This window comes from Vidua macroura, chromosome 12, assembly GCF_024509145.1.
Source record: "Vidua macroura isolate BioBank_ID:100142 chromosome 12, ASM2450914v1, whole genome shotgun sequence".
Classification (NCBI taxonomy): Eukaryota; Metazoa; Chordata; class Aves; order Passeriformes; family Viduidae; genus Vidua; species Vidua macroura.
Window position 1 is genome coordinate 14,116,588 of NC_071582.1, and position 24,417 is coordinate 14,141,004.

General features: G+C 39.6%; 1 protein-coding gene across 9 annotated transcripts in view; it reads right to left on the reverse strand.

The window, feature by feature from the left end:
- Positions 1–1,445: 1,445 nt before the first annotated feature.
- Positions 1,446–24,417, reverse strand: part of ZFAND6 (zinc finger AN1-type containing 6) — a 36,544-nt gene continuing 13,572 nt past the window's right edge. For 8 of the 9 annotated variants that reach the window (XM_053988150.1, XM_053988144.1, XM_053988147.1 and 5 more), the window contains 5 exons: positions 12,794–12,963; positions 11,607–11,718; positions 9,427–9,527; positions 3,021–3,134; positions 1,446–2,433 (listed from right to left, as the gene is read on the reverse strand). In XM_053988150.1, the coding sequence (XP_053844125.1) occupies positions 2,285–2,433; positions 3,021–3,134; positions 9,427–9,527; positions 11,607–11,718; positions 12,794–12,944 (627 nt within the window). In that variant the 5' untranslated portion in view covers positions 12,945–12,963 and the 3' untranslated portion in view covers positions 1,446–2,284. Of the gene's footprint in view, positions 2,434–2,515; positions 2,567–3,020; positions 3,135–9,426; positions 9,528–11,606; positions 11,719–12,793; positions 12,964–24,417 lie in introns of all 9 variants that reach the window. The other variant, XM_053988149.1, reaches the window with a different exon arrangement.

Here is a 24,417-nt window from a genome sequence, read left to right on the forward strand (position 1 = left end):
ATAAAAACAGGAAGACAATTGTGATTGCCAAGACAAAGAATTGGTTTGCTGCTCAACCTTTTTTTTTTCTTTTTGGCAGAGGAGTCATTAGAAGAAATGCAGCAAATGGTTCAGCCGGAGATTCAGTGCAAGATGATATAACAGCATCATCTGTGACAGCTGCTCACTCATTGAGACACAAGCTCACAAGGTGCTGTTTGAAAAGGGGTCTTACTTAAGCATCACAATGCCTAGCTTGTGGAATATTTATTGTAAAATTTCCCCTGACTGTTGGAAATGTTTTAAACACAGTGAAGATGTTTTGGGGACAGATTATAAGATCTGGGCTATAGAACCTGCTTATTCCAAAACAGAAACAGAAACATGTTAAAAACCTGTTCTAATACAGTGTCCTACACAAGGAGACAGACTCAAGCATTTTGTAGTGCTGTGAATGTGCTGGTGTTAATTAAGATGTTCATCTGCTAACCTCAAACTAATGACACAAAATACAGATTGAAGTGCAGATCAACCACCAGGAGAACACAGGGCCATGCCAAAGCAAACAAACATGACACACAATTCAAAGGTGTCACAGAAAGGTGGACATCCAGTCTAAATGTAAGCTTATACAACAGACAGGAAGTATGTGAATACTTTTCTTGTACCTTTCCTTCTTTCAGGCACCAGAGCACACAAACATACTAGGTTTCCCCCCACCTTGTGAAATCTATGGTGTGTTCTCTCTGCCTGGCCCAGAAGCATCACTGTCAGGTGAAAGGCAGATTGGTCAGGAGGGCACACAGAGAGAAAGGGAAAAGAGAGAGACCAGAAATCGGGAAGAAGAAGAACTGAAAGTGAGAAGAATTAGAGAATAGGGAAGCAGCAGCAAAGAGGAAAGCAAACAAGAAACACCCACCAAAGGTGACACTGCAGCTCCTCCACACTCTGTGCTGTGTAAGAGGAAGTTTAGCAAATCCTTTGAGGAAATACAGGATCTCTGACCCATGATAAGGCAGACTATTACTGAAACTTGCCAGTAAGTTATTTATTCCTTCCTTCACTATAAACTCCATGTGCTTCATAGATTGTGGTTAGGCCATTTCTGCAAGCACAAGCTACTCCATTTATTATTCGGTCTTGCAGATTACTTTAACTACCAGAGAAAGCTCCTTCTGCTGCAGTGTTTATATCCTAAATGTAGTGTTTTATCTACTAATTTCCAGCCATAGCTTTTTAAGAGCATTCTGAATTTGAAAATCAACAGACAAGGTCTGGAATCTGCAGTGTCTCTGGTAGTTACAGGTGAAAATATAAAAAAAACCATCAGAATTTAGCTGGCATTGGGATACATGTGGTAGCTGTGACTAAATAAAGTTTAAGTAAAGGAACTATCAATGGAAGGTCCCCATTAAAATAAAGCAAGAGAAATCAAACTTATATATGCCAGTGACAGCCACAGGGGCTCAGATTTTTTTAAATTTTATTTAATCAAAGTTAAGACGTGGATAAACATAAATACAGCACAGGTACTTCAGATCATTCTTCATATTTGTGTACAGACAAACTGATGGATGTAATCCCAATGAAAACTGCAGTCAATGAAGCGCATACAGCCTTCCCCCCACACACACAAAAACAAACCCCAATTTAAAAAAAAAAAAAAGAAAACAACAAAAAACCCCACACAATCTCAGCACACACTCTCATTACAAATGATTCATACATAAATAGGTAGAGGGTGCAAACAAGCTAATATGCGAACATGTATAACCTCTCGTTAATGGGAAATAAAAAACCAGAAGCAGCCATAATGATTAAAATACATTCAGTTACTGATAACTAGTTGTGCCATACAAGGCATTATCAATAAAAAAAAAAAGGAAATTGTGCTGCAGAGAAAAGCTATATACAACAAGAAAATAAACTGCAAAGTTAACGCATGCATGTTTTATCCTGGAAAAGCACAGCCCTCCAATATTTTCTCCATGTTTGTTATAAAAGCCCTCTGCACTCAACTAAAATTAAAATGATCTTAAAGGATAATACTTGTAAAGTTTACTTAAGTCTTCAGCCACAGAAAACTGCAATGAAAATAATGTTCAGAGTCATTTTCAAAACAAAACAAAACAAAACAAAAAAAAAAAAAACAAAAACAAAAAATCTATTCATCTGATGACATGCATGATTAAAAGGTCTAGGCAAGATACACTGCTCTACGTTCCTGATGACTAAGGAAAAAAGCTCAAGTCAATTTAATCTGCAGATGGTCAGAAGATTTTTGTATTCCAGCAGTAGCAGCAGTTCAGATCTTCTGGATCTTTTCCCCAACAACTACAGGATTCTCTTTTCTGATTTTCTCAGCAGCATCAGCTTTGTAATTGTAAGAGCAACTGTGTACATCTGAGTAACGGTGCATTCCACAGTAAACGTTCCCACACCGACATTCGAACCCTGTGGACAGAAACAGCAGCTTAGGCATTTCAACATTCTAAATTACACTGGTTTGCTTTAAATCCTGAATGTGTTCACTCACTAGCAATAAATCTCAGTCACCAGTGTCAATCAATCAGCCAAAGAGCCTCTGCTGCAGAAAGCATAAGAATCACAAATAATACATTTTTAAGTGATTACAGCAAGATTTGACTTGATATTCCTTCTTTTTGCATTACACTCTAGGACATTCCTAGAGAACTCCTGCCCTTTTGCTATGTTTATGAATATTCACCCTCCAGAACTCAAGCCCTTTCACTGGACCACTGCAAAGCTGGCTAGTGAATGGCAGCAATCTATCATCCAATTCCTCAGCTAAGCAGACTTCCAAAAGGAAGTATTTGGAATTATGAACTCCACTTTTAGACAGGAGGCTGAAAAACAAAATGATACATGGATGACTAATCTAGTAAGAGTCAGCTGAAAGCACCTTTGACTGTTATTTCAAATCAATATCAAACGACCATGCCCTATTTTCTCTTTAAGATAACATTTCAAAGGGCCCAAGCCTAAACAAGCCTAAGAAAACCGAAATCAGTATTTCTTACCAGTCAGTCCAACCTTCTTCCTGCACATGAAACAACGATTCTTTTTCTGTTTTGGTTTGTCAAGCGACTTGTCCTGTTCTTCAGGTGTAGGCTCTGCATTCTCTGACACTGAAGCTGACATTAAAAAAGTTAGTAAGAACAGTGGAGAAAGAAGTCTGTCTCTGCCCTTTAAGTCCTACAATAATCTAAGGCCCATGTTGTACATTTGGCCATTTTGCTGCAGCTTCCATGTCTGAAGTGCATTGGTCTCTCCGTAGCAACTGGAACTCCCTCCTTCTAGACCTTTGATTTAACTTAAGAAAAGAACACACCAAATCCTTAAAAATACCACAAAACCAACCAAAACAGTAAATATTAGGTTTAACAGCAAGATTCAGCACTGTCAGATGCAGGAAGAAAATCCAACAGCCAAGTGTTTACCCACAGTATTACTCGCTCAGCTCCCAAAATCTGCTTGCAAGAAGCACTCTATGCAACAGGATCAGTTGAGCCAAACACCCTCTTTCAAATCCTGAATCAACATTATTATTGCTGAAGACTGCAACATGGAGGCCACACAAAACACAGTGCTTCAGAACAATCTCCACCAGTGTGATGCTGCTGCTCTTGCACACCTGGAAAAAACCTACAAAGGCCATAAGTGACTATCTGGGGTGAGAAACACCAGCTCAAGAGACCCAGACTTATAGGTGGAACTACACTGCACTGGAGCCCAGAAGGAAAAAAAATTAGGTAAAAACCTAATTTTAAAGGTATTTCTCCTAAGGCATCTTTCAACCCACTGTAGTGTTCTCTCACATCTAAAAGAAAGAGGTTACAGGTTGTGTGGGAGAGTATGAACAAGTAATAGTAGTATTTGCCTGAGTCAGAAAATAGAGTCAAAAATAGAAGTTGGCTGGTTTTCCTCAAGTATTTGCAGATTCCTTACATTACAAAGCAGAAATAGAAACCAAAGAAAAAAAAAAAAAAAAACCCAACTTCATTTCAAGAAGGGCTAAGAGCCAACCTCTGCCTACCAAACATAGCTGGACCACAGCAGGACAAGTCTCCAGTGAGTAAGACACACACAAGTTGGGAGTATTTGCAACAAAGAACAAAAGCAAGCTCCAGCTGGGAGGAGTGTGGATGGAAGCAGAGCTAGAACCAGTGCTGTAAGGAAGGGAATACAACAGCAAGCTCAGACATTTGTCAGGGAAAAAGCTGCAGGCATCTCTGTGCAGCTGGACTTTTGTTTGTCAGAGACTGTCAGATGTAGTTCTGTGCTAGCTCTTCACCAGCTGACAGCTCTTCTGCATGACAAATCCAGTGGGGTTTTTCATGTGCTGCTATTCTGATCTTTTTTTTTTTTTTTTTGGAAAGGAAAGGGCACTCATCACTTTTGCTATGTATCAAAACATTGTACTAAGCAACATCAATGGATAGCAAGATGCCTGATCACCAGCAAAGACTTTGCCTGAGGGGACAGTATATTCCACAGGTTAATCTAGTAAAGATACTATTATAGATGGTCTCTTAAATCCTTCTCAGTCACCATCTATGCTACAAGCAGAGCTTCTTTGTCCTGAAATTTATAGCAATTCATAGTTTGCAAAACAAAAAAGGTTCAATGGCTTTAAATGGCTGTTAAAGGGCACATTTCTGAGTGGGTATAGTATCAAAAGGATTGCAAGGTAAGAACCAGAATCAGCAAGGACTAAAAGAGGTGAGATAAGTACCAGAAGTGATTAAGACTTAATCAGATGTTGTAGTTTTACAGAAAACAGATATTGCAGTCTTTATTAATTCATTAAGACATATTCATGCCATGAGCTAACATTCTCCAGCCTGTACTTCCTGTTGTAGCAAATCCAGTTACCTCAATCTAAGTTTCACTAAGAGCCTCTGTAACTATTAGCTAAATTTAGGAAAACTTGGCACTCTTCCCTGCATAACAAGGCTCTCATACACCCTTACTTACATTTTCATTGTGCGTATGGCTCTCACATTAAAAAGGTTTAAAATATTTAAGAGCTACTGCTCAGAGTAGAACCTAGTGGGAAGATTCTTCTACTGCACCACAAGTCACTTTGTATCTGCTGTAGTAACCATAAATTTTAGGTCTCAATTTGCTCTTGAATAGAAGCTAGAGATTTGAACCAAAATTCTGTATGATAATCACAAATATCCCAACCACTTTAGATGACCAAGTGCCACTGTTCAGTCTATAAGCTACCAGTGATGACCACAGCAGAAAAAAGCCAAGTAAGATGCTATACTGTCCAGCTTGGAGCTTGCAGGAAATATGTTGCAGCCACTCCCAACAGCTGCATTTCATCTGGATTCCAGGATGCTGCTGCCTGCTTTCCTTGAACCAAGTCATCCCTTCCCCCAGCCCAAGAACAGAAGCCCTGGTAGCAGCAGTACAAGCTGCCAACTAACCAAAAAGGAGTAAAGTATAAACACAGTCATATTTCTGAGTTAACAAGTTGGGCTGGTCACTAAAGTTCCCGAATTTACAGAACATGTTCCTAGCTGACCAAAACAAGCAGAGCCTGGATTACTTCCTAAAGGCACAAGCTTTTCCTACTGCTTTGCTTGTACAAACCCCTGCCTGAGCTTCAGTGTGCTCTGACTGACCACAGAAACAGCAGCCACATGACAAAATGCACTCCAGCCTCTGCACCCCTGCAGGCACACACAACACAGCTCTGTGTGTGCAGCAAGACACCCAATGCCTCACCTGTTCTCTCTCTCGATGTTTTACATTCATCACCCTGCATTACTGGGCAGAGGTTTTAAAAGAAAAAGGTTTCTCATTCCTACAGAAGAGCATGAACAGCTACATTTACTTCTTAAGGGCATTTCACTAGGCCTAGTAAGAAGAACCCCCACACCTCCAGAGGAGTGAAATGTGAAGTTAATCCAAAGGAGAGTATCACTACTTGTGAACATTTTAAACTGACATAATCAGCCTAAAATATACTGTTTCAAAACAAATGAAGTTAGAGCACACTCACCCACAGAATTTAGCTTTAAATTCTTCTGTTGAGTGTTTCCTCTCCCCCTGGAGCATTCACCCAGTATATCAGGAGATCCTGTATTATTTGATACACTTGTATCATAATCATACTCTACCTCTGAGTCCCTCGTACTATCAGGAAAGTGAGAAGCATCCATCAATTCCTTTCCAGTACTGTCTACTGTGCCAACCCTGATAAGGCCCACTGAAGCTGAAGCCATTAGCTCAACTGCATTCACCTTAGATCCAAGCAACCCAAACATAAAATTCTGCAGCAAAATTGTTTTAATATCAAGTTTTTTAAACTTAGTTTGAACTTCGCTGTTTAACCTCACTAAAATCCAGATATGCACAAAATCAGGTGACTTCATTCAGAACAGCCATGTACCTTTTAGACAGTTAATCCAATCTAACTTTGTACTTTGGTTTTTCAAATAATAACCACACCGCATGACGTGAGTGATGGCATTTTGCAATGCTAATAGTACATGCTCCTCTCCAATTCACAACAAGCTTGAAAATCACAGAGGCCGTTTTCATTCTCAGAAGTTTTCAGCCTCAGAGGGGCTGAGTTCATCCATTAGTTGGATTTATACTTTTACCCCCATGTTCTTCAGTTGTAGGAGCTCCACAATGTTTGTGGTGGAGTCCTTCTGCCTCCCATGAGAGTTTCATTTACCTTTAAAATCCTCCCTGAACCAGAAGCATAAATCCTAACCTGGATGGTTTTAACTCCTTTACCTGCTTGCAGGCTTGCCTGGAGGCAGCCCCGTTAATCCTCTAACAAATCAGGAATCCTGACTAGTTAATCCTAACAGGGCCACCATGTTGAGCAAAAGGTACAATAGCCCAGGAGGTAATTAAAATGACTTGGAGAGATGCTCAGAATAGAAGAAAGCTGCTAGAAAAGCTGGACTGTACTTAAATGAGTTTCATTTCAGGTCATCTTTAATGGCATGTTCATGGTATTTAAGAACATTAAAGTTAAAAAAAAAATTTATTAGTCCCTATCTTAGAGCATCTAGGCTTTTGCACTGTTCCACAAGCATCATCATACAAATGCTAGCTCTAAAGTCTACACTTATTAACATATTCTAGAGTTTTCCTCTATTTCTTCTGCAATGTATAAATCCAACAAAGACAAATCTGAACTGCTCTTTGGGAATTTTATCCCTTTGTAGTTTTAGCTTGACTGCAAATAGCAAGGACTGTGTTGCATGCAGCTCAAGTCTCATTTATCTGTCTGCTTTAGAAGAGTAATAATAGTAATCTAAGAAAGCTTAATTATTCACCCAGTCTTTCATTCAATGTTGTTGTAGCCTGGTAATTTTTGTTAAATGGCAAGTTAAGGGGACCTCAGCTGAACACAATACATTAACTTACACCAGCAGCATAGAACAACTCGCCCCAGAACAGACATTCCCACAAGGCAAGATTTTATCAAAATAATACTGACATTATTTCTCCTGTTCCCCTACATCAACAGAAGTACTATTAGACACACTTCACTCTGGGACCAACTTTTTTTTTTTTTCTTCTAAATGTTAGAAACTTAGGCAATGCTAAAAAAGAACCCCTTGGATTCACGTTTGTATTACATGCTTGTCAGCAACCTAAAACTCAAATTCCAAAAAATCGAAACTTCAGGATGCACAACTATGACAGCAATTCAATAAAATCCCTCTCAGCATCCATTCTAAGCTGTTTTGCTTCCAAACTTACATTTTCAAATCAAAAAAACTTTAAAACTGGAAACACTACATTTCCTATGATTTGCAGTTACAGGACATCACAGAAGGAACTCTTAAGGAAGTGAGGCTGACCCTGCCAGAGAGTTATAAATAGGGATGGTAATTTAGAACTCAACTACATGCTGGTGATGTTCTTAGTTTAGAAATGAGGGTACAAAGAAAAGGACAGAGGACACAGCTGAGTAACCTAAACACCTGATATATGCTGGTCCTGCAGATACATCCCTAAATTCAAAGCTTCTGGTTGATAAATCTTTTATCTTCTCATAAGGAGAATGAGCTTGAGAGGTGGAGAATTAGAAGCAGCACAAATTTATCCAAGTGTATAAGAAGAAAGACATGCCTCTGAAAACTTGCTGGGAAAAGTCTTTTCACAGGCTCAAGACACCTCAGAGCCAGGGTCAATAAAGTAAAGTACTGCCTCTGTCTCCCAGTGAAAAGCCAGTAAATGCATTGTCAAAATTGAGACAAGAGCTCTCCGTTTCAGAACACAAACTTCCTAACAGGCATTAGAGTGTATCTCTAGAATGTTTTCAAGAGTAAACATGTTTATAATTGACAACTCAAAGGTTAGTAAAAATGTCAAAAAATGGAATTAAAAGCATTTCTCCCAAGTTTATTAACCAAGGAGATGGCCTTACTCAGCACAGTAGCTGACTAATGACATCTATATTCCATCCTACAGAAAGGGACAGGTCAGGTTTAGAAAAGTATCTGAGAAGCAAAGCTTTGATACCAGAGATACAGTCAAAGAACTAATATTTACAATGTTTAAGTGGAATTACAAGTTGTATCTGTAAAAAACCCACACTTCTATGTTTAGATTAGTCCACAGAAAAATAATCCTCCCCACTAAAACCTAAACTGTCTCAGCAGAAGGCAGAATACTTACTGACTTACCTTTAAATATCTTTCATAATGCCTACAGGTTACAAGTCTGAGCACATTTTGTATACTATCTGGCATTTTTGCATTTCCTAAGAAATACTATTAATTTTTTTTTAGTCTTAAGCTCTGAAAGCCTTCACACAGAAAACAAGAAAAAAATGAAAAGAAACTTTACATTGTACCAGCAAGAAGGATTTTAGGCCAATATAGTTAACTCTCTTAGCCATTGTACTTTCAACAAACATAGCCTGTGGTTTGGTAATTTTATATTTGATAAGTGAATTTCACTAGTTCAAAATCTTACACCACTACAGTTCAGAGGAGAAAGGTTCTTTTATAGGTGTTTCCTGTTTATAAAAGATACTGACCCTGTTCTGGCAATGGCTATGTCAAACACCCTCTAGCACAAATATACTCAAACTTCAGATATGTGCTGTAAATGGTTACTCTGAGAAGTAACAGATACTCAAAACTCTACTCAGGTGTAACAGCCATGGCATAGAGACAGAACAGGATGTTGATTTATGATGTGCATTTCCAACACCAATTAAAACACTTGTTTATGGCAGACACTGACATCGCCAATTAAACATAAGGTTTTGGTTTCACTTGCCATTTAAGAAAAGAAATTTTGTTCTTATTTTGCCATCTGATTTCACAGAATATTTAGGTTTGAGAATCAGACATGTTTGAACAGGAGTGTATTAAGAACAGCTGAAGTTTAAAAAGCATTATTCATAAGTTCTGTCACTGAAAACTACGCACCAACCTTGCAACTCTTCTGTCTCAGGTACTGTTTTGTCCACAGCCGTACTATCCGCTTGGGATGATGCTACAGATTCTGTTAAAAGTGACTGACTGGACACAGGGCTGAGAAGCAAAAGAAGAAAATTATGATTTTTTATGATGCATTTCCACATTCTTTTCCAATAAGATATATTAGGGCACCTCTTGATGAAAAGGTATCCCAGAACATTTCACTCTGAAGTTGCTTCTGTAAGCACTTAAAACTGCTACAATCTGAACTGACACAAAAGGTAAACATTTTTTTTTAAACTCATACTGAATGCAACAAAACAGTTCCACTATAAAAAAGGAAAAATATTTTGGGTGATTTGGCATACCATCATTCCACACAGAAGCAACAACGCAACATTCAATATGCAAGGATCTTTATAACGGAAGTCAGCAAGATAATTGTAGAGGAGATAGTTTCAGTGTTCTGGTGATACGAATGAGAAAATTGCAGCATGTCAGTGTTTCCAGTAATAAAGCTGCAGCAGCTGCACACAGAACCCCTTGGATTTTCAGTGTGAAGTGGTGCAGGCTAAGCTTCCCAACCCTTTAGCCATACTGCTAAATCACAGCATGGCTGAACACTCACCAATGAACACCCTGAGCAGTTGAGAGAGAGAGCAATTCAACACTAGCCATGACTCCCAGCCAAGCTGCTCATCCAGCAGCTATAGAACAAGATAGAGCTCAAGTCCCAAGCAAGAGGTAGCACTATCTCATTTGCATTTTTTTTTCTTCCTTTCCAGTGAGGAATTCACTCTTGAAGGCAAAAACCAGATTATCCAGCAGCCCATGAACCAGCACTCCATGGCACAACCAGAGCACTGGAGTCGCAATTTTAATCATCAAGAACTGCATGTAGGTCTTGAACTGCCCATCTGGCCACCTACAAAAGGCATTGTCAATTAATTTTACCTGTCCTCAGAGTATCATAAGTCTGAGGTATTTCCAGAGACTAATATTGAATTCTTGAGGTTTTTTTATTTTGAAAACAACAACCCAAGCAAGTGACACTGATTTTTTTTTCAAGTGCCAGTCCAAGAGCAACCATCCACTCCTTCTCCCGCAGCCAGTAATCAGTGAGGTACTTCTGTTCTTTCATTCTATTGAAGTTGTGAGAGAACAAAGGCAAGGCACTGTGACTGGTTCACATCTGTGCATTGACCTGGATGCACTTTTTTTTACACACACCAGAAGAGTTGTTTCAGGGTAAGATATGTATTTTCTACTCCAACTATAAACCTCAGAATGGAAAGACTAAATATAGCATCAAGCATGGCACCTAGCTCTCAGTTCATATGCAGGATCCAAGCATGAGATAACACCTCCTATAAAAAGCTAGGGAGCAGAAAAGTCTGAGCAGAATCAGTCAGCAGTAACTGATGGAATCACCCTTAGCCTGTGTTCTACTACATTCATTTTTTTAAAGAAAAGTTGAAATGAGTATTACTGCAAGTTTAGCTTCCATAGTATATAACACACTAACACTTTTCACTCAAAATTTCCAAAGCACTTAAGTTGCTGTTGATTGTGTCATTCTAAACTGAAATGAAGTTGCTAAATATAAACAAATATTTAGCTTTTACAAATGGAGAATACTTAGTAAGTCTGAGTGATTTATAAGAGGACATTATGTATCCTTGAATAATCCAGACGGAAATTACTTGTTTAATAAGAGATCAGTTCAGTAGCACAACTTGTACCAAGACTTGTGTCTTTACCCTGTTCTAGTACTCTCCACTTCTTGCTAAGTAACTGGCTTGTTAACACATTATCATACATTTATTTATGAGAGCTCCCTGCCATTTTACAAAATCCTCAAATTTCTGGGATGAAAAGAATTCTCCTTTGGTAAATACACAACTGCAAGTTGAGGAAGCAGAAGAGCAGCCAGACAAATTTCTGTAGAACAGAAGCTGACAACTTCTATTTGAGGCTAAATTCTAAAGACAAATTTCCATTTGAATGCCAGATGAAGCACAGAGATCTGCTAGCATTCACCCTGAGATCCCATGCTTTAAAGTTAGCACTGAAATTTTACACCTTTTCCTAATCCTGGTTCCAGCATTTAATTATGCAGGATCAGCACACTTCATTTAATCGTTTTGACAGAGATTTTTCTATAAAGACACAGAGCAGACTGAAGCACCTTACCTTGGCTGCATAGATGGAGTCGATGTAGAATCTAAAGTGGACTGAGTTTCCTGGGCACTGCCCTCTGTGCACTGGACCGGTAAGGACTCGGTGATACTACTGACAGAGGCTGCTGCAAGACACACCCAGGGAAAATGGGTTATGCTGCTTCCTGGGATTACAAAAATTACACACTGCATTTACTCTTCGACCCCTACAACACCAGTCAGGAAAGTAATTGAATCTCTGCCTACACCATAAGGAAACTTAATTTTACAAAAAAAGTAATTATGTTTGGCCATATTTTGACCTCGTTCCAGCCTCATACCCCCAGAACTTATACTGCAGAAAATTCTGAAGCTGGAGTTTTAATGCAGTTACTATTTTTTACTAATTAAAGCATCTACAAGCAGCTTTCTCAGCATAAACTGCTGTAATCTGACATGAGAAGCTGATGTTTTGTTTAAAAAACCAAGATGGATCTGTGAGAATACCAGTATAACATCCTAATGCCAACTCCAGATGCATTTTGAAGGTGTAGAACCCAGATGCCCAGATTTCTATAAAAGATATTGCTTCTATTTAAAAGGTCAGGTTGAAGGAAAGGCAAGAGTACAGAGGGCACTGGGCCAAAAAGAACAGAAAGCATGTGAAGTTAAGGAGAAACTATTGTTGCCTTTTCCCAACCTGGAAATGAAACTTAAGATAATTTTACTAAGGAGGAGCAGATCTTTCCTTGAAGGCCTTCAGGGGCAGTTATGGAAATATGTCCACAAAAGCCCCCAAAAGCCTTCAAAAGGAAAAGGCATCACTATCAAGTGTTTACAGGTTAATCCTTCAGAATGAGGTCACAGAGATGAAATACCTGTTCTTAAAACACCTTTCACAAACATTCCCCAAACTCAATCCTATCTCTGTCAGTAATTTCAGCAAAAATATGTTGTAGTGTTTTTTCTGCGGTTTTATAATTTTAAATCAGAAGCACTCGAATACAAAAGGTATTAGTGAGAGTCTACTTCTGAGCAGATTAGTGGTAACACAATTACATTATGAGCATTCCATCCAAGCTCATTCCATAAGTTAAGATGCTGGAATGAAATGGTTTGCACTAATGCTCCAACAATCAGTATCTGGACACAGCCAGGAAGCTGCTGCCCGCTGTGTCAGGTTGAGCTGTTGACACACACACATGTGCTGGGGTTACTTACCAGGAGGGCTAATTCTACCATTACTGTTCTGCCTTTGAAGGTGCTCTTTGTAGCACACTGAACACATGCCATTTGTGCGAGGGTTCCCGTAAAATCCGCAGCCAGTGGAACAAAGCATAGGCACTTGGCTACGGTTAGTTTCTTGAGCCATTCTCCCTTCTTCTATAAACCTGAAATTGATACACACAACCCAGTATTTAGAGGCCTGAGAAAACCCTTCTTTTACAGCTGACATTTGAAAATCTGGAATTTCCTAAAACTCAGCAAAAAGAACATCCAGAAAAAACGCCTTGTGGGTAACTCAGTGCCCTTTCCCAAAAAGTCTATAAAGTCTGTCCAATAACACTCACATCATATGTAGGCTTTGCATGACCCACCCTCCCAGCCCCACCAATTTATTTTCAATATATAGCCCACAAAGAAAAATAATTTTATTAAATATTGGAAGTATTACTGCTTCTGGCAGTCAGGTAAGGGAAGTAGGGGAGGGAACACTTATGCTGAAACCTGAACACCTGACACTGTGCATGAGAACTGTAAAATAGAGACAAGCCATGGTAACACAGGATTACTTGCTGCATAATTATAATTAACAACAGTCACATGAATTCAGATGTCACTGTTTAGTCACTGCGTCATTAGTGAAAGACGACACAACTGCTTACCACAAACCCCGTATTGTGATTTTTCACACACTAAGAGAAAAATCACCCTTACAGTCAAAAACACTAGCCCAGATACACATAACCTTCTATTTATAAATAGTGTGAAAATATAATAAAAATGAGAAGAGATATATGACTTAAGATATATATATGATATATGAGCTGCTACATTATTCAGCATCCTTAAATTTGGTTGTTATAAAGACTGTATCATTTTTCCCCCCTGGCTTGTATTACTCAAGTTTAGAGATATTTGCAAGACATTACCAGAAAATTAAAACAAATGACAATTTCCACCAGTGTTCCGAGGCTCCAACTATTATCAAGTGGTCTAACTTCCAAATAATTTTTGACATGTTATTTCATGAGATAAAATTAATGTTCCATTTTTTCCCCCCTCCATAAATACACAACTGCAGTTCTTTTTAAACAATTTTGAAAGAAAAACATAGCTTCACATTAAGAAACTAGATATATCAAGATATAAATTACTTATACTTAATTCACAATCAACTTAGGTCTACTACTTCCTGATTAAAAAGTAAGCTGAAGCATAGGTAATTTTAATTCTTGCGAGTCAAGCTGAACATAAGCAATATTACTGAAAAAATCAATCTTGTAAGTAATATCAGCATACATTTCAAACAAAAAGAAAAAATACAGAGGGAAAGGGGTTTCAAGATACTTGAACACTTCACCAATTGCCATGTTATAAAATTAGAAGAAACCATAGTAAGAAGTGCCACAGTAAAAAAGATCTTTTACATAAGATGTATTCAAAGTCAAACAAAAACAACGTTCCCATTATTTTGTTTCCAGAGAAATCTCCACATCTCCTCTCACACCCACATCCACTGTGTTTTGTTTTTATTTCCCCAAAACCTATGAAATTGATACCAAGAGCAAACCTCTAGGTTGCAATGCCAACAGCAACACTTAAACAAGTCAAGTCTTCTGCTCACAGCAGTAAGATACTCTATGGACGAGGAAGGATTCAAGATCTAAGACAAGAAAGATGTACAGGCAGGAAGACAACCAAAATCTGATAGTATCTTTTTCAGCTTCAACCTGCAATTAAGCTTATTTCAGCTCTTGACTACACTCCCCCACCCCAACAGAGAATCACTTGCTTTCAACATACAAAGCCCCCATTGACCTCACACGACAGCTAAATTTGATTTTTGCTGAAGTACTGCACTTGTAGCTGAAAGAGCACTTTCATTCCTGCTTTTCTCCAGACAGTCTTTCAGAATGAAACTGCAAGTAGTGCATGTGGAATTTAATTCTTATGCTGGGCCCAACATTTCAGAGAAGCCATTTCAGGGAAGTGCAAATGAATATGAGTTTGCTGTGCTTTGGTAACCAGAACCAATTTAAAGCTGAAACCTTACGCAAGTCACTTTTGGCATAGAATGTTAAAAGATTGAAAGACTAATTAAAAACACTTTCAACTGAATATTTCAAGAGCTAATAGAGATTCAATGTCACAATACAGTATTAATCCTTTTAACTTTAGGCAGCAGCATATTAAAGAGCCCTACACTAACTTCCAGACTGTACCATGATTTTCATTCTGTTCAATATTAGCTTCAAGCAGCACACAGGAACTCGGTACCAGCCGCTGCTAATATTCCCCAACACAACATTGCTGAAGGGATCAGGTGCTAACGCAAACACGAAATAATCTCTAACATGGATGTTAAAAAAAAAAAAAAGTTCTGCTCCAATTCAATAAACAAACTGTGAAAGGTGCCCAAAGATGCCCAGACAAAGAACAAGAAAAGCTGGCCCGAGTTCCAGCTAAGCCAGTTCCCAAGTTCATTAACCAGTGGATCCTGTCACCAGTCAAAGCTCAAGCCACTGGCATGAGGCTCCAGAACACTTCAATCTCCAAGGGGAAGTGCCAGGGATTCTTCTGAAGAGTTTTAATAAGGGCCACAGGAAGCGGAAGATCTTTCATTGGTTGCTAATATTTGAGAAATACAATGAATAAGAGATAGGATCAACCTGATGCAATGTTATGAAGTCAAAGGAGACCTTGCACCAAGACAACAGCTTGTTGGGTTTGAAGGGGACAATTGGGTACAAGCCACCTGACCCACGCAATTACTGCTGTGAGCTACCAAAAAAAACCCAGCAGGAAAAGAAAGGACCATCACCAGCACAAAGTTTTCTGACAGTTCAGTAAGCTTAACTAGTTCACATGCAGAAACACAACAAGTAGAAACTCCAACACAGGAGAGCCTCTGGAATCGATGTGAGGGAGGACATGTGACCAGGAGGGACAACACATGCTTTAGCAGCCTGTAAGCTCCTGGGATGGTTGAACTGATCTATTTGAACCCTAAAGCCACAGAATGCCAAGCCAATATAATAAGCACTCCCATGCTTAGCCCTCCCTTTCAGTGCTCACATGTACCAATATGAAACAAGGAAATGATCAAACTTTAAAAAAAATCAACCACTCCACCTTCTGCCAATTAGTTTCAACACAGATTGGTTTCTGAGCTCGCCTGCGTGCTATTTGGGCAGGAGAGGGTCTAGCTGCAGACACGTGTGAAATGCCTGTTTCAGCAGCAGAGCTGCTAAGAGAACCACTAGCCAAAAAGAGGCATTGAAAACAGAACGAAAGAGACCCAAGTACTGGCAGTTCCTGCCACTGCACTCGAGCCATGCCTCTCCTGCACACACGCACTCCCGCGGGAGGGCAGGGGCCGGATGACACAGCGCTGCTGCCGCAGGGACTCCGGGCTCCAGGCAAACTGCCACCAGCCGAGCAGCCGGACTCTGGCCCCACCGCAGCAAACAGAGCAGCGAGAGATCACTGAGCAGATGCTTTTGGGGGAGGGAAGGACCTCCTCTCAGCCCAGTTCTTGGCTCAGCTTCCGATGATTTTTGCTTCAAAACCGTAATGCCTCACGCAGGAAGACACACAGTATCACCGAGCCCAAACATCCCATAAAGCAGTGGAGGTGAGCAGTCACTGCTGAAACCACTGTCAGAGGGGCAGGCATGCTCCCACAGCTCTGGCCACTGTTGCCCCCCATCCCTGCCTGCAGCCACATCAGCTCAGCCATCTCATGGAAACAACACAAATATTTGCTCTGGTGCACTGGAGAGCTTGCTCATCTGATAGAAGATCAACTCCAGAGACATGACATCTCCATGTGACACTGCACAGGAAGTGACATGGCTAAAAATAGGACAACCCTTTATTAGGGGCAGCAAGCCCTTGCTGAGCATCGAGCTTACTGTAAAATAAATCCCAAGTGCATACACTATCCATAATTTCAAAAATGGCCTCCCCTAGCTTGGCTTCAGTATGACACTTGAAGCAGCTTCATAGCTGAAATGACAACAAGGTCTTGGGATCAACATGACTACATGTATGTCCCTCTTGGTTTGAGGTGTCACAAAACAAATGTGGAGCTTGTCAAGCTCCTGGAAATGCCTCTGGGCTCTGCCTGCTCCCCCAGAGCTGTGCCTGCACAGCATTCATAGAGTAATGCTATGATTTCTGAAGGTTATTCTGAATGAAGAATTGATTTATCTTAAAGAAAAAAACTCAAAACAACAGAGCTCCTTACAGTGTTTTAAGCATATTCCCTGCTTTGCTTTACAATATAGTTGTATAACCAGTTGTACGAGCCCTAATGAGAAGGAACAGACTAGAGGGAAGTGCAAGAGCTTTAAACAACTCCTCTCAGTACAACCTCAGAACATCTACTTCATTGAAGATTATGGAATAAACACCCTCTTTCTGTATTAGCTAAAAATTGCTAAACTTCAGCTGAAATTACCTCTGTGTTCTTAAAGATATTTATTGCCACTAGAAGCATAGCAACACACAGCTCTGCAGGCTAAGTCTTCCTTTTCCTACAAATAAAGTGCTTACAGGCTACCTGTTCCTGTTACTCCTGCAATACACAACTTCATTCATTTAATAATGCCCTCTTGCTCCTGCTGCTACGGGTTTTGTCTTTCCTTCTTCACCATCACATCCTCAGAGTAAATTCCTCTCTGTATGAAGCAAAAAATATGCAAAGGACATGTCTATAAAATGGATAGAATTGAAGCTGTAGAAACACTAAAGCAGAGCAAATCTTCTGGACATCAAGTTCTCAGGAGAAAGAGACACATCTTCCAATACTCTGTAAAGCAAGCAACAAAATACTCGTGGACATCTCTTCCCCACACAGCAGGCACTGTGATACTGGTCTTCCTCCCCACCCCCCCCTTTCTTCTTTTCCTTTTAATTAAAATGTTTATATGCCACTAGTTTCAAATAACTGATACCCTAGCTTTATAGGCTTCAAATGTTAATCAGTAAGATCAGAGAGAGCGGCATTTAGCAGGATTAAACACACAAGGTTTAAGAATAATCTCTTTCACTGCTGCCCTCCCCCCCACCCCCCCAATTCTAGACAAGAAAAAAAAAATCTGGCACAGAAGCCAGCTTTCTCTTCATCTGTCTTCACAAAGAAAAAGGTCTCTTGAATACCAGTTACCCTCATACTTCAAGTTCTGGTAAGGAAAACAAGCAGATCCTCACATCCTGCAGTACAGTCTTGTGTTCTGCAAACACTCCTAAAATCTGTGACTCCTATGGGAGGGATCCCCCCCAGAAGCTAATGCTGAGACCACCCAAACAGCTTTGTGCCTCAGCAGTAGAGCAGACACAGTTTGAACTATTCTAATGCCAGCTTCAAAACTGCTGCTCAAAGAGAAAGCAGAACACAGCGTGAGCTACTCTTCACTGTCAAAATCAGCACACTGACAGTTTTACCTGACACTCACCTCAAATGATAAATCCAGTTTTAACAAATGATTAAAATATTCCCTCCTCTATAATAATCACCTTTATAATGAAGCAGCTTAGCACTGACTGAAGTAGCATCAACACTAATGGTCATTTTCTCCTTGTGCTAATGAAGCATAGAAGCTGCAGAAGTGGTAATGTGTGCTGCTTAGACATACAAAGCTTCATTCCAAACACAAATAAGACACAAAGTTGGGCACACAAAAATACACTTCACTTTGTAGCATGTACTGGCACAGATACCCAATACCACCTGTACCACCATATGAAAAGGCAGGCTGGTACAAAAGGCAATAAATAGGAAATGCATTTTTCTACAGGCTTATCAAAACACAGGGCAAATATAAAAGCCCAAGAACAAAGTTCTGTTGAATCTTGCTGCAGAAGCTCCCAAAGCACTGGCTGTGACCAAGGATACCAGTTCATATTGGAATTTGCTGTTCAGGTGTCCTGCTACCAGCTCAGGGTATAAAGCACTAGAATCACAACTTAATAGCAAGCTACAGAACAGTCCTGGTTTTTTTTACTCCATTGCTGTGTCCCAAAAGGCTCCAATTTACATTCACTGAGCAGTAGCTGCTTTAAGGCATTATCATGTCCCAGCAACTTACTATGGAGCCAAGAAGAACTGGCAGATTTGAATAGGGGCCTCAGTCATTACAGCTCAGCCCAGCTTGCTGGTTGCAGTCAGACATGTCATTTCATCTTACAGCTCACCCTTGCTAAAGCACTGCAGCTGGTTCACATTTGCCAGCACAGCTACATGTGTAGTTACACTCTGACCCAGTTTCATCAGAATGCTTTGAGTTAAAAAAAGTGAATATGGTTAAGGACCAGCTATGCAAGCAGATCTGTAAGGGCAGCGACCTCTTTGTTCCTGTAGCAGCAGAACACACGGCTGCTGCATTTTTCAAAACACAGGAGTTCCAACTCCTCAGCACCAAGAGAATCCATACATATTAAAGCTTTCCACTTATTCTACTGAGTCTCCAGTTTTCTTCCTGCTCAAGCAAACTAAAGTTTTAAATTGCAATGTGAAGTTGAATTTATATGACTTCATAACAAAAACAAAATACTCACACTAGTGACCAAAGACTTACATAAGATGTTCTTTTAACTCACTTGACAAGTTATTTAATATCTACTATGTTCCTGTCTATTCCTGTTGAACAGCTTTTTATTTTTGTTTCATTCACAGACTTAATTTAGGCTACAATCAAGTACTTATACTAGACACTCCTAGCAGAAACTTTACAAAAAGGTGTAAAGAGTTAGAGAAGTCTTTTCTTCACTTCCAATTTTTATTAGTTAGCAAGCTTAAATCCTTCCATACAAGAACTAAAATATAAATAAAACTGGAAACTTAAGAAAGCTGTATCTCAGATTTAAGATGTCAAAGACTGTGAAAGAATCACACTAGTGGAAAAAAAGATACACTCATGAGAGAAAGTGACAGATGGACAGAAAAGAGACAGTTGAGGTCTTAGGAAGAAGGGACAGAACATTAGCAACTTTTATAACTAATCTGAGCCAGAATATCATAAACTCAGGAACACCTGGTACAGACAAAGCCTCCACTGTTAAAGCGTGCATGCTGCTAAGTACAGCTGACTGCTCTTGTACTCAAGGTTACATGAGGAACAAGAGAACATTTCACTACAACCTCTCCACTCTAGCTAAGCAAGAACAAAGATGCACAGATTCTATACTGGTATCAAGGAGATCACTGATAATAAGGACTCAGCTTTCCATGCTTGTCTACATACACTATTAATAGATGTTACTTTGAAACTGTAATTACTACTTGTGACCACGCTTAACCTTTGCAAAGCATGGATTACCAGACCCAAAGATTAACTTCTGTAAAAGTGGTACCTCAGACTTTCATTCACCTCATACAACAGCATCTAATTGCTTGCAGTAACCACTTAAAGTCTACAAACAAAAACAAGTACAAGCAAAATTTTCATACTTAATTTCCAAGCTTTCTAGTATAGTCAACACACCAAGTAAAGGGCCAATTCCATGAATGTCATTACTGAAAATTAATGCTAAAAAAATTCCAACAATTAACAAGCAATGTAAGAGGTATATTTTATTACCTAGTAGGAAGAATCATATTTTATCTATTTTGGATTTCAAAGAGGCAGAGTACAGACAAAAGGATTTGCACTGGAATAGCAGAAAGCTGCCACAGAGAGCTATTGGTGTGATGGTGGTTTTTTTGCAGGAATGACCACTACTTTATGGAGCATCTGCTAAGATGCCTAAAAAATTAAGTGCAGCACTCTGTATAAAGCCTTCAACACTCCTATTTATCATGCATTTCAATTTGAGTCTAAAGCAGCAAAATACAAGTCAGGATGCCAAGGATTATCACTGTTTGTACATTTAAGCCTGTACATTGGGACTTCCTAGTTGTTCTAGACTAACACTGCAGCACCACTAGAATTAGACCCTTGCATATGACAGCAAACTTCCTGAGATTCAAAGAAAAATCTTTTTTTCATCTTAAAAAATTTAAAAGCTTCTTATTCCCCAGTGGCACAATACATTTGTAGGCACCCCTAGTTCATCCAGCAAACTCCAGTCCAGAGCAACACAGAAATGCTTTCAGAAAGAGGCACCACCAACATGTTCTTAGTTTGTGTCTCTCCAGTGATGACTATCAGAAAATCTAAGCTGACAAAGCTGCCTTTTTGGAGAGGTCAACCTGAACGCAAGTGAAAACAAAACAAAACCTAGACATATAACAAAACTCACTTCTCCGGTTCAAGAGAAAAAACAGCAAATAACCCTTGGAGCTAGACATGCTTGTTTACAGTGAGCCATGACAGGGACCTTCAATAAAGATAACTAGTTAAACATTAAAAGCACTGAGAGCAAATGCAGTTTACTATGTACTGAACAACTATAGTTAAGACAATTTCTATGTGAGTTACAAAGAAAAGTGAACACCAGACAAGAGTCATCATGTGTTTCAAGAAGCTAGTTTTTGATCTGGCATCCCTGGGGGAGGCATGGTGAGAGAAGTTCAAGAGGCATATCTGAGGAACACAGAAGGACACTGGCCAGCCACCCCACTGGTCCTGCTGTCCTACCCAAAGCACTCTATGTCCATGCACAAGCCAGAGAAGAGTGTCCTTCCCCCCAGACATGAAGTTATACTTACTCAGTTTAGCCTCCCCAGCTCACCCAAGATTTAAGGCTGAGCAGGCTCATTTTTGGAAGATAGCTGTCTCTGAGATTATGACTGATGCTGAAACCTTACATGAAGTTACACTTATGACAGAACATGCAGCTACTTTTAAAAGAGCACCCTTTTAGAGTGCTTGCTCTGGCATTTCTGCTTAAGTGGAATAAAAATTCAGAAGTTACACCCATTAGAAAAATCAAACCATGTCAGTAATTGCTCATCAGCAGTTGGCTATGTCAGCTCACAGTTTCCATCATGTGTGGCTGAACTGGTGCCAAGCTGTACAAGTCACAGACACTGCTTGAGGAGCCCTTTTCTTTCATCTGGAGTTTGTGCCATCTCATACCTGTATTCTGGCATTCAGGTGCTGCAGGAATACTTGAGTTGCCCTTCACAGTCCCATAAATTTAAGGTTTACTTGAAATCTGTCAGATAACAGAAATGCCTTCTTTCAAAATGCTCTAAGAAAGGTAAGAAAGCTACTCTGAAACAGACCAGGCAGGGTTGGATTCTGCTTTCTCTGGTATCACATACTGAAGCTGGCCATTTCAGAAATCAGAGGTTGTATAGAATTAGAATCAGGAGATTCTAGAATTCTCTATTCTCTAAATTCCTTTAGAATACCAGGCCAACAGGGATGCACGAGAGCAACTCCATAAACTATCTTTGGTGCTGTATTTTAAAACAGGTTTGACTTAACACACTGATGAGAAATAATCTGCAAGAAGGATTCAAACACTTAGAAGATTACCCTCATAATTACTGAAAGAATAGATATAGATTCAGTAATCGCTTCTTTTGAGCTTCAGTGAATAAGTAATCTTCTCTCAATACAGCATAAGTTTCACTTATTTTAAGCATATCAAACCCAGAAGAGATAAAAGCCGTTTTAACACAAGTTCCCAAAATAGACAGCTTCTTGTTAACAAAGCACCTGTTGCTGAGAACTGACAGTAAGCACAAAACACATTATAATTTGTTTTCATAAACAGCACTGTGTAGAATTTTAATTAGCTGATAATGCCACAGTTCTAAATGGGCCTAATGCTAAAGGAGCTCCTGCTCTAATATCGGGGTTCCTATGTGTTAATAAATAAAACTACCATCATTTCTGGCTAGGGTATCTTGAATTCAGCTTAACTTCCAAGAACACTGTGATTATCATGCATGATGTGTAGTTCTATTTAGAATTATGCACTATATCTAATTTAAGTGTGTAAAATTATACAATACCCTTACTGTGGTTTGATGGGGAACTCAACCTAAAGCTAAAGCCTGACCAAAGAAAGAGGGTATGTAAGGACAAGTTTTCAGAAGAAGAGGTCTAAGTACAGCATTCCCTGTGGCAAAGCTGCATTCCTCATCTCTTGCAATACACTTAAATTTAGTCAAGGGACTCAAAGGTATTACTTTGTTTTAACCTCAGTGCATTCTGGGGGGGGGGGGAAGGGGGGGGGGGAGAGCGTGTGTGCTGCTTTTTTAATCCCTTAATTATTTCAATCACTGGGGAAGCCAGCTTACAGGATCCCAAACAAATTACATGTACTACGTAGACGTCTACATACTAAAACTTATCACTCTGCACAAAGCATAGGAAAATACTTCACAGGTGATCAGCAGCTGCCATGTTGGACAACTGGTATTCATCCATCACTTTAATACACTGTCAAGTCTCACTGAAGATAAGAACAGACCAACTGGTCACACTCTGAAGTTTTGCACCTTTCCTTAGTTTCCTCTCAGCTGTCACTGAAACAATGGGACACGTAAACATCCAACTGCAGCCTATACACACACATTCAATACCAATTCATATGCAACTAATGCAATGGTTTCATGATACAGCTAATTGGGGGCTTTAGATACCTGTCACAGCATTGCTAGAACAGGAACTGATCTACCCTGAAGACTTTGTTCTTCAAAAGCTTGGATTAGCTCTTTTATCTGGTTTATGGTGCAGCTCTGTGCCAGAGGAGTCAAAGTTAACAGTGCACTGCAGGAGGAAGGTGAACCTACCAAGTCAGTAGCAGAACTAAAATTTAAGGCATAGCCTCACTTACAGCTTAAGCAAAGGAAACAGGCCCACATCACCAGGAGGTCATAGCATGAATTAGTGAGAGTTGCCTTGTGTCAGCTTTAACTATCCAAGTGTCAAGTTAACAGATAAGGGGCTAGAGAATTATCAGAAACTTGTAATGAGACACTCTCCATTCTGAAAGTTTCCAGAAGTACACCACTTGCTCAGATGGAGAGGTCACTGCTTAAGAAAAGCTTAAAAACATACTGGAAGCAACTTGATTGAGGACAACTGGCATTTCTTCCCCCACTGCCATCATGGAACAGAAAATAGTTTTTTACACTTCTTCCCTAAGCCCATACAGAACAGACTGTACATATTTCAGTTTCTCAACTAAGAAGAAAGCCAGAGCTGACAGCTCTCGAGTAAGAGTCTGCATTGCAAACACTGTGCTTTAATCACTAGGGCATCCTTTTTACCTACAAAATACTCCAATTACAACTCTGTGAACTGCCCTCCTGATAACCAAGTCTGCTATTCATTCTATTTCCAGACAAGATTCCACTATGTGAGCACACATTTCTAGTACAATGTCTCCCCCACTCACTGTCCAGAACACTTAGATCAGCAAGTTAAGAACATAATCACCTAAAAATAGCATGGCTGGATGCCACTGTCTCCCCACTTATTACTGTGCTACCTTTGTACAGAGTTTTCTTCTACAATTCTACATGGAAAAATAAAGCCATAAATGGCTTTACAGGAGGGACTTGTAATCAAAAAGGCCAAGCTGTTAAGTAGTGCCCTGGGATTTCCCCTTTTCCCTCAAGCCACATAAACAAATTTACATTTTTAGAAGATTTTGAACAATAACTCCTTAAGTAGATCCAATTTCTCTTTTTATCCTCTTGCCATAGTGATTGTATT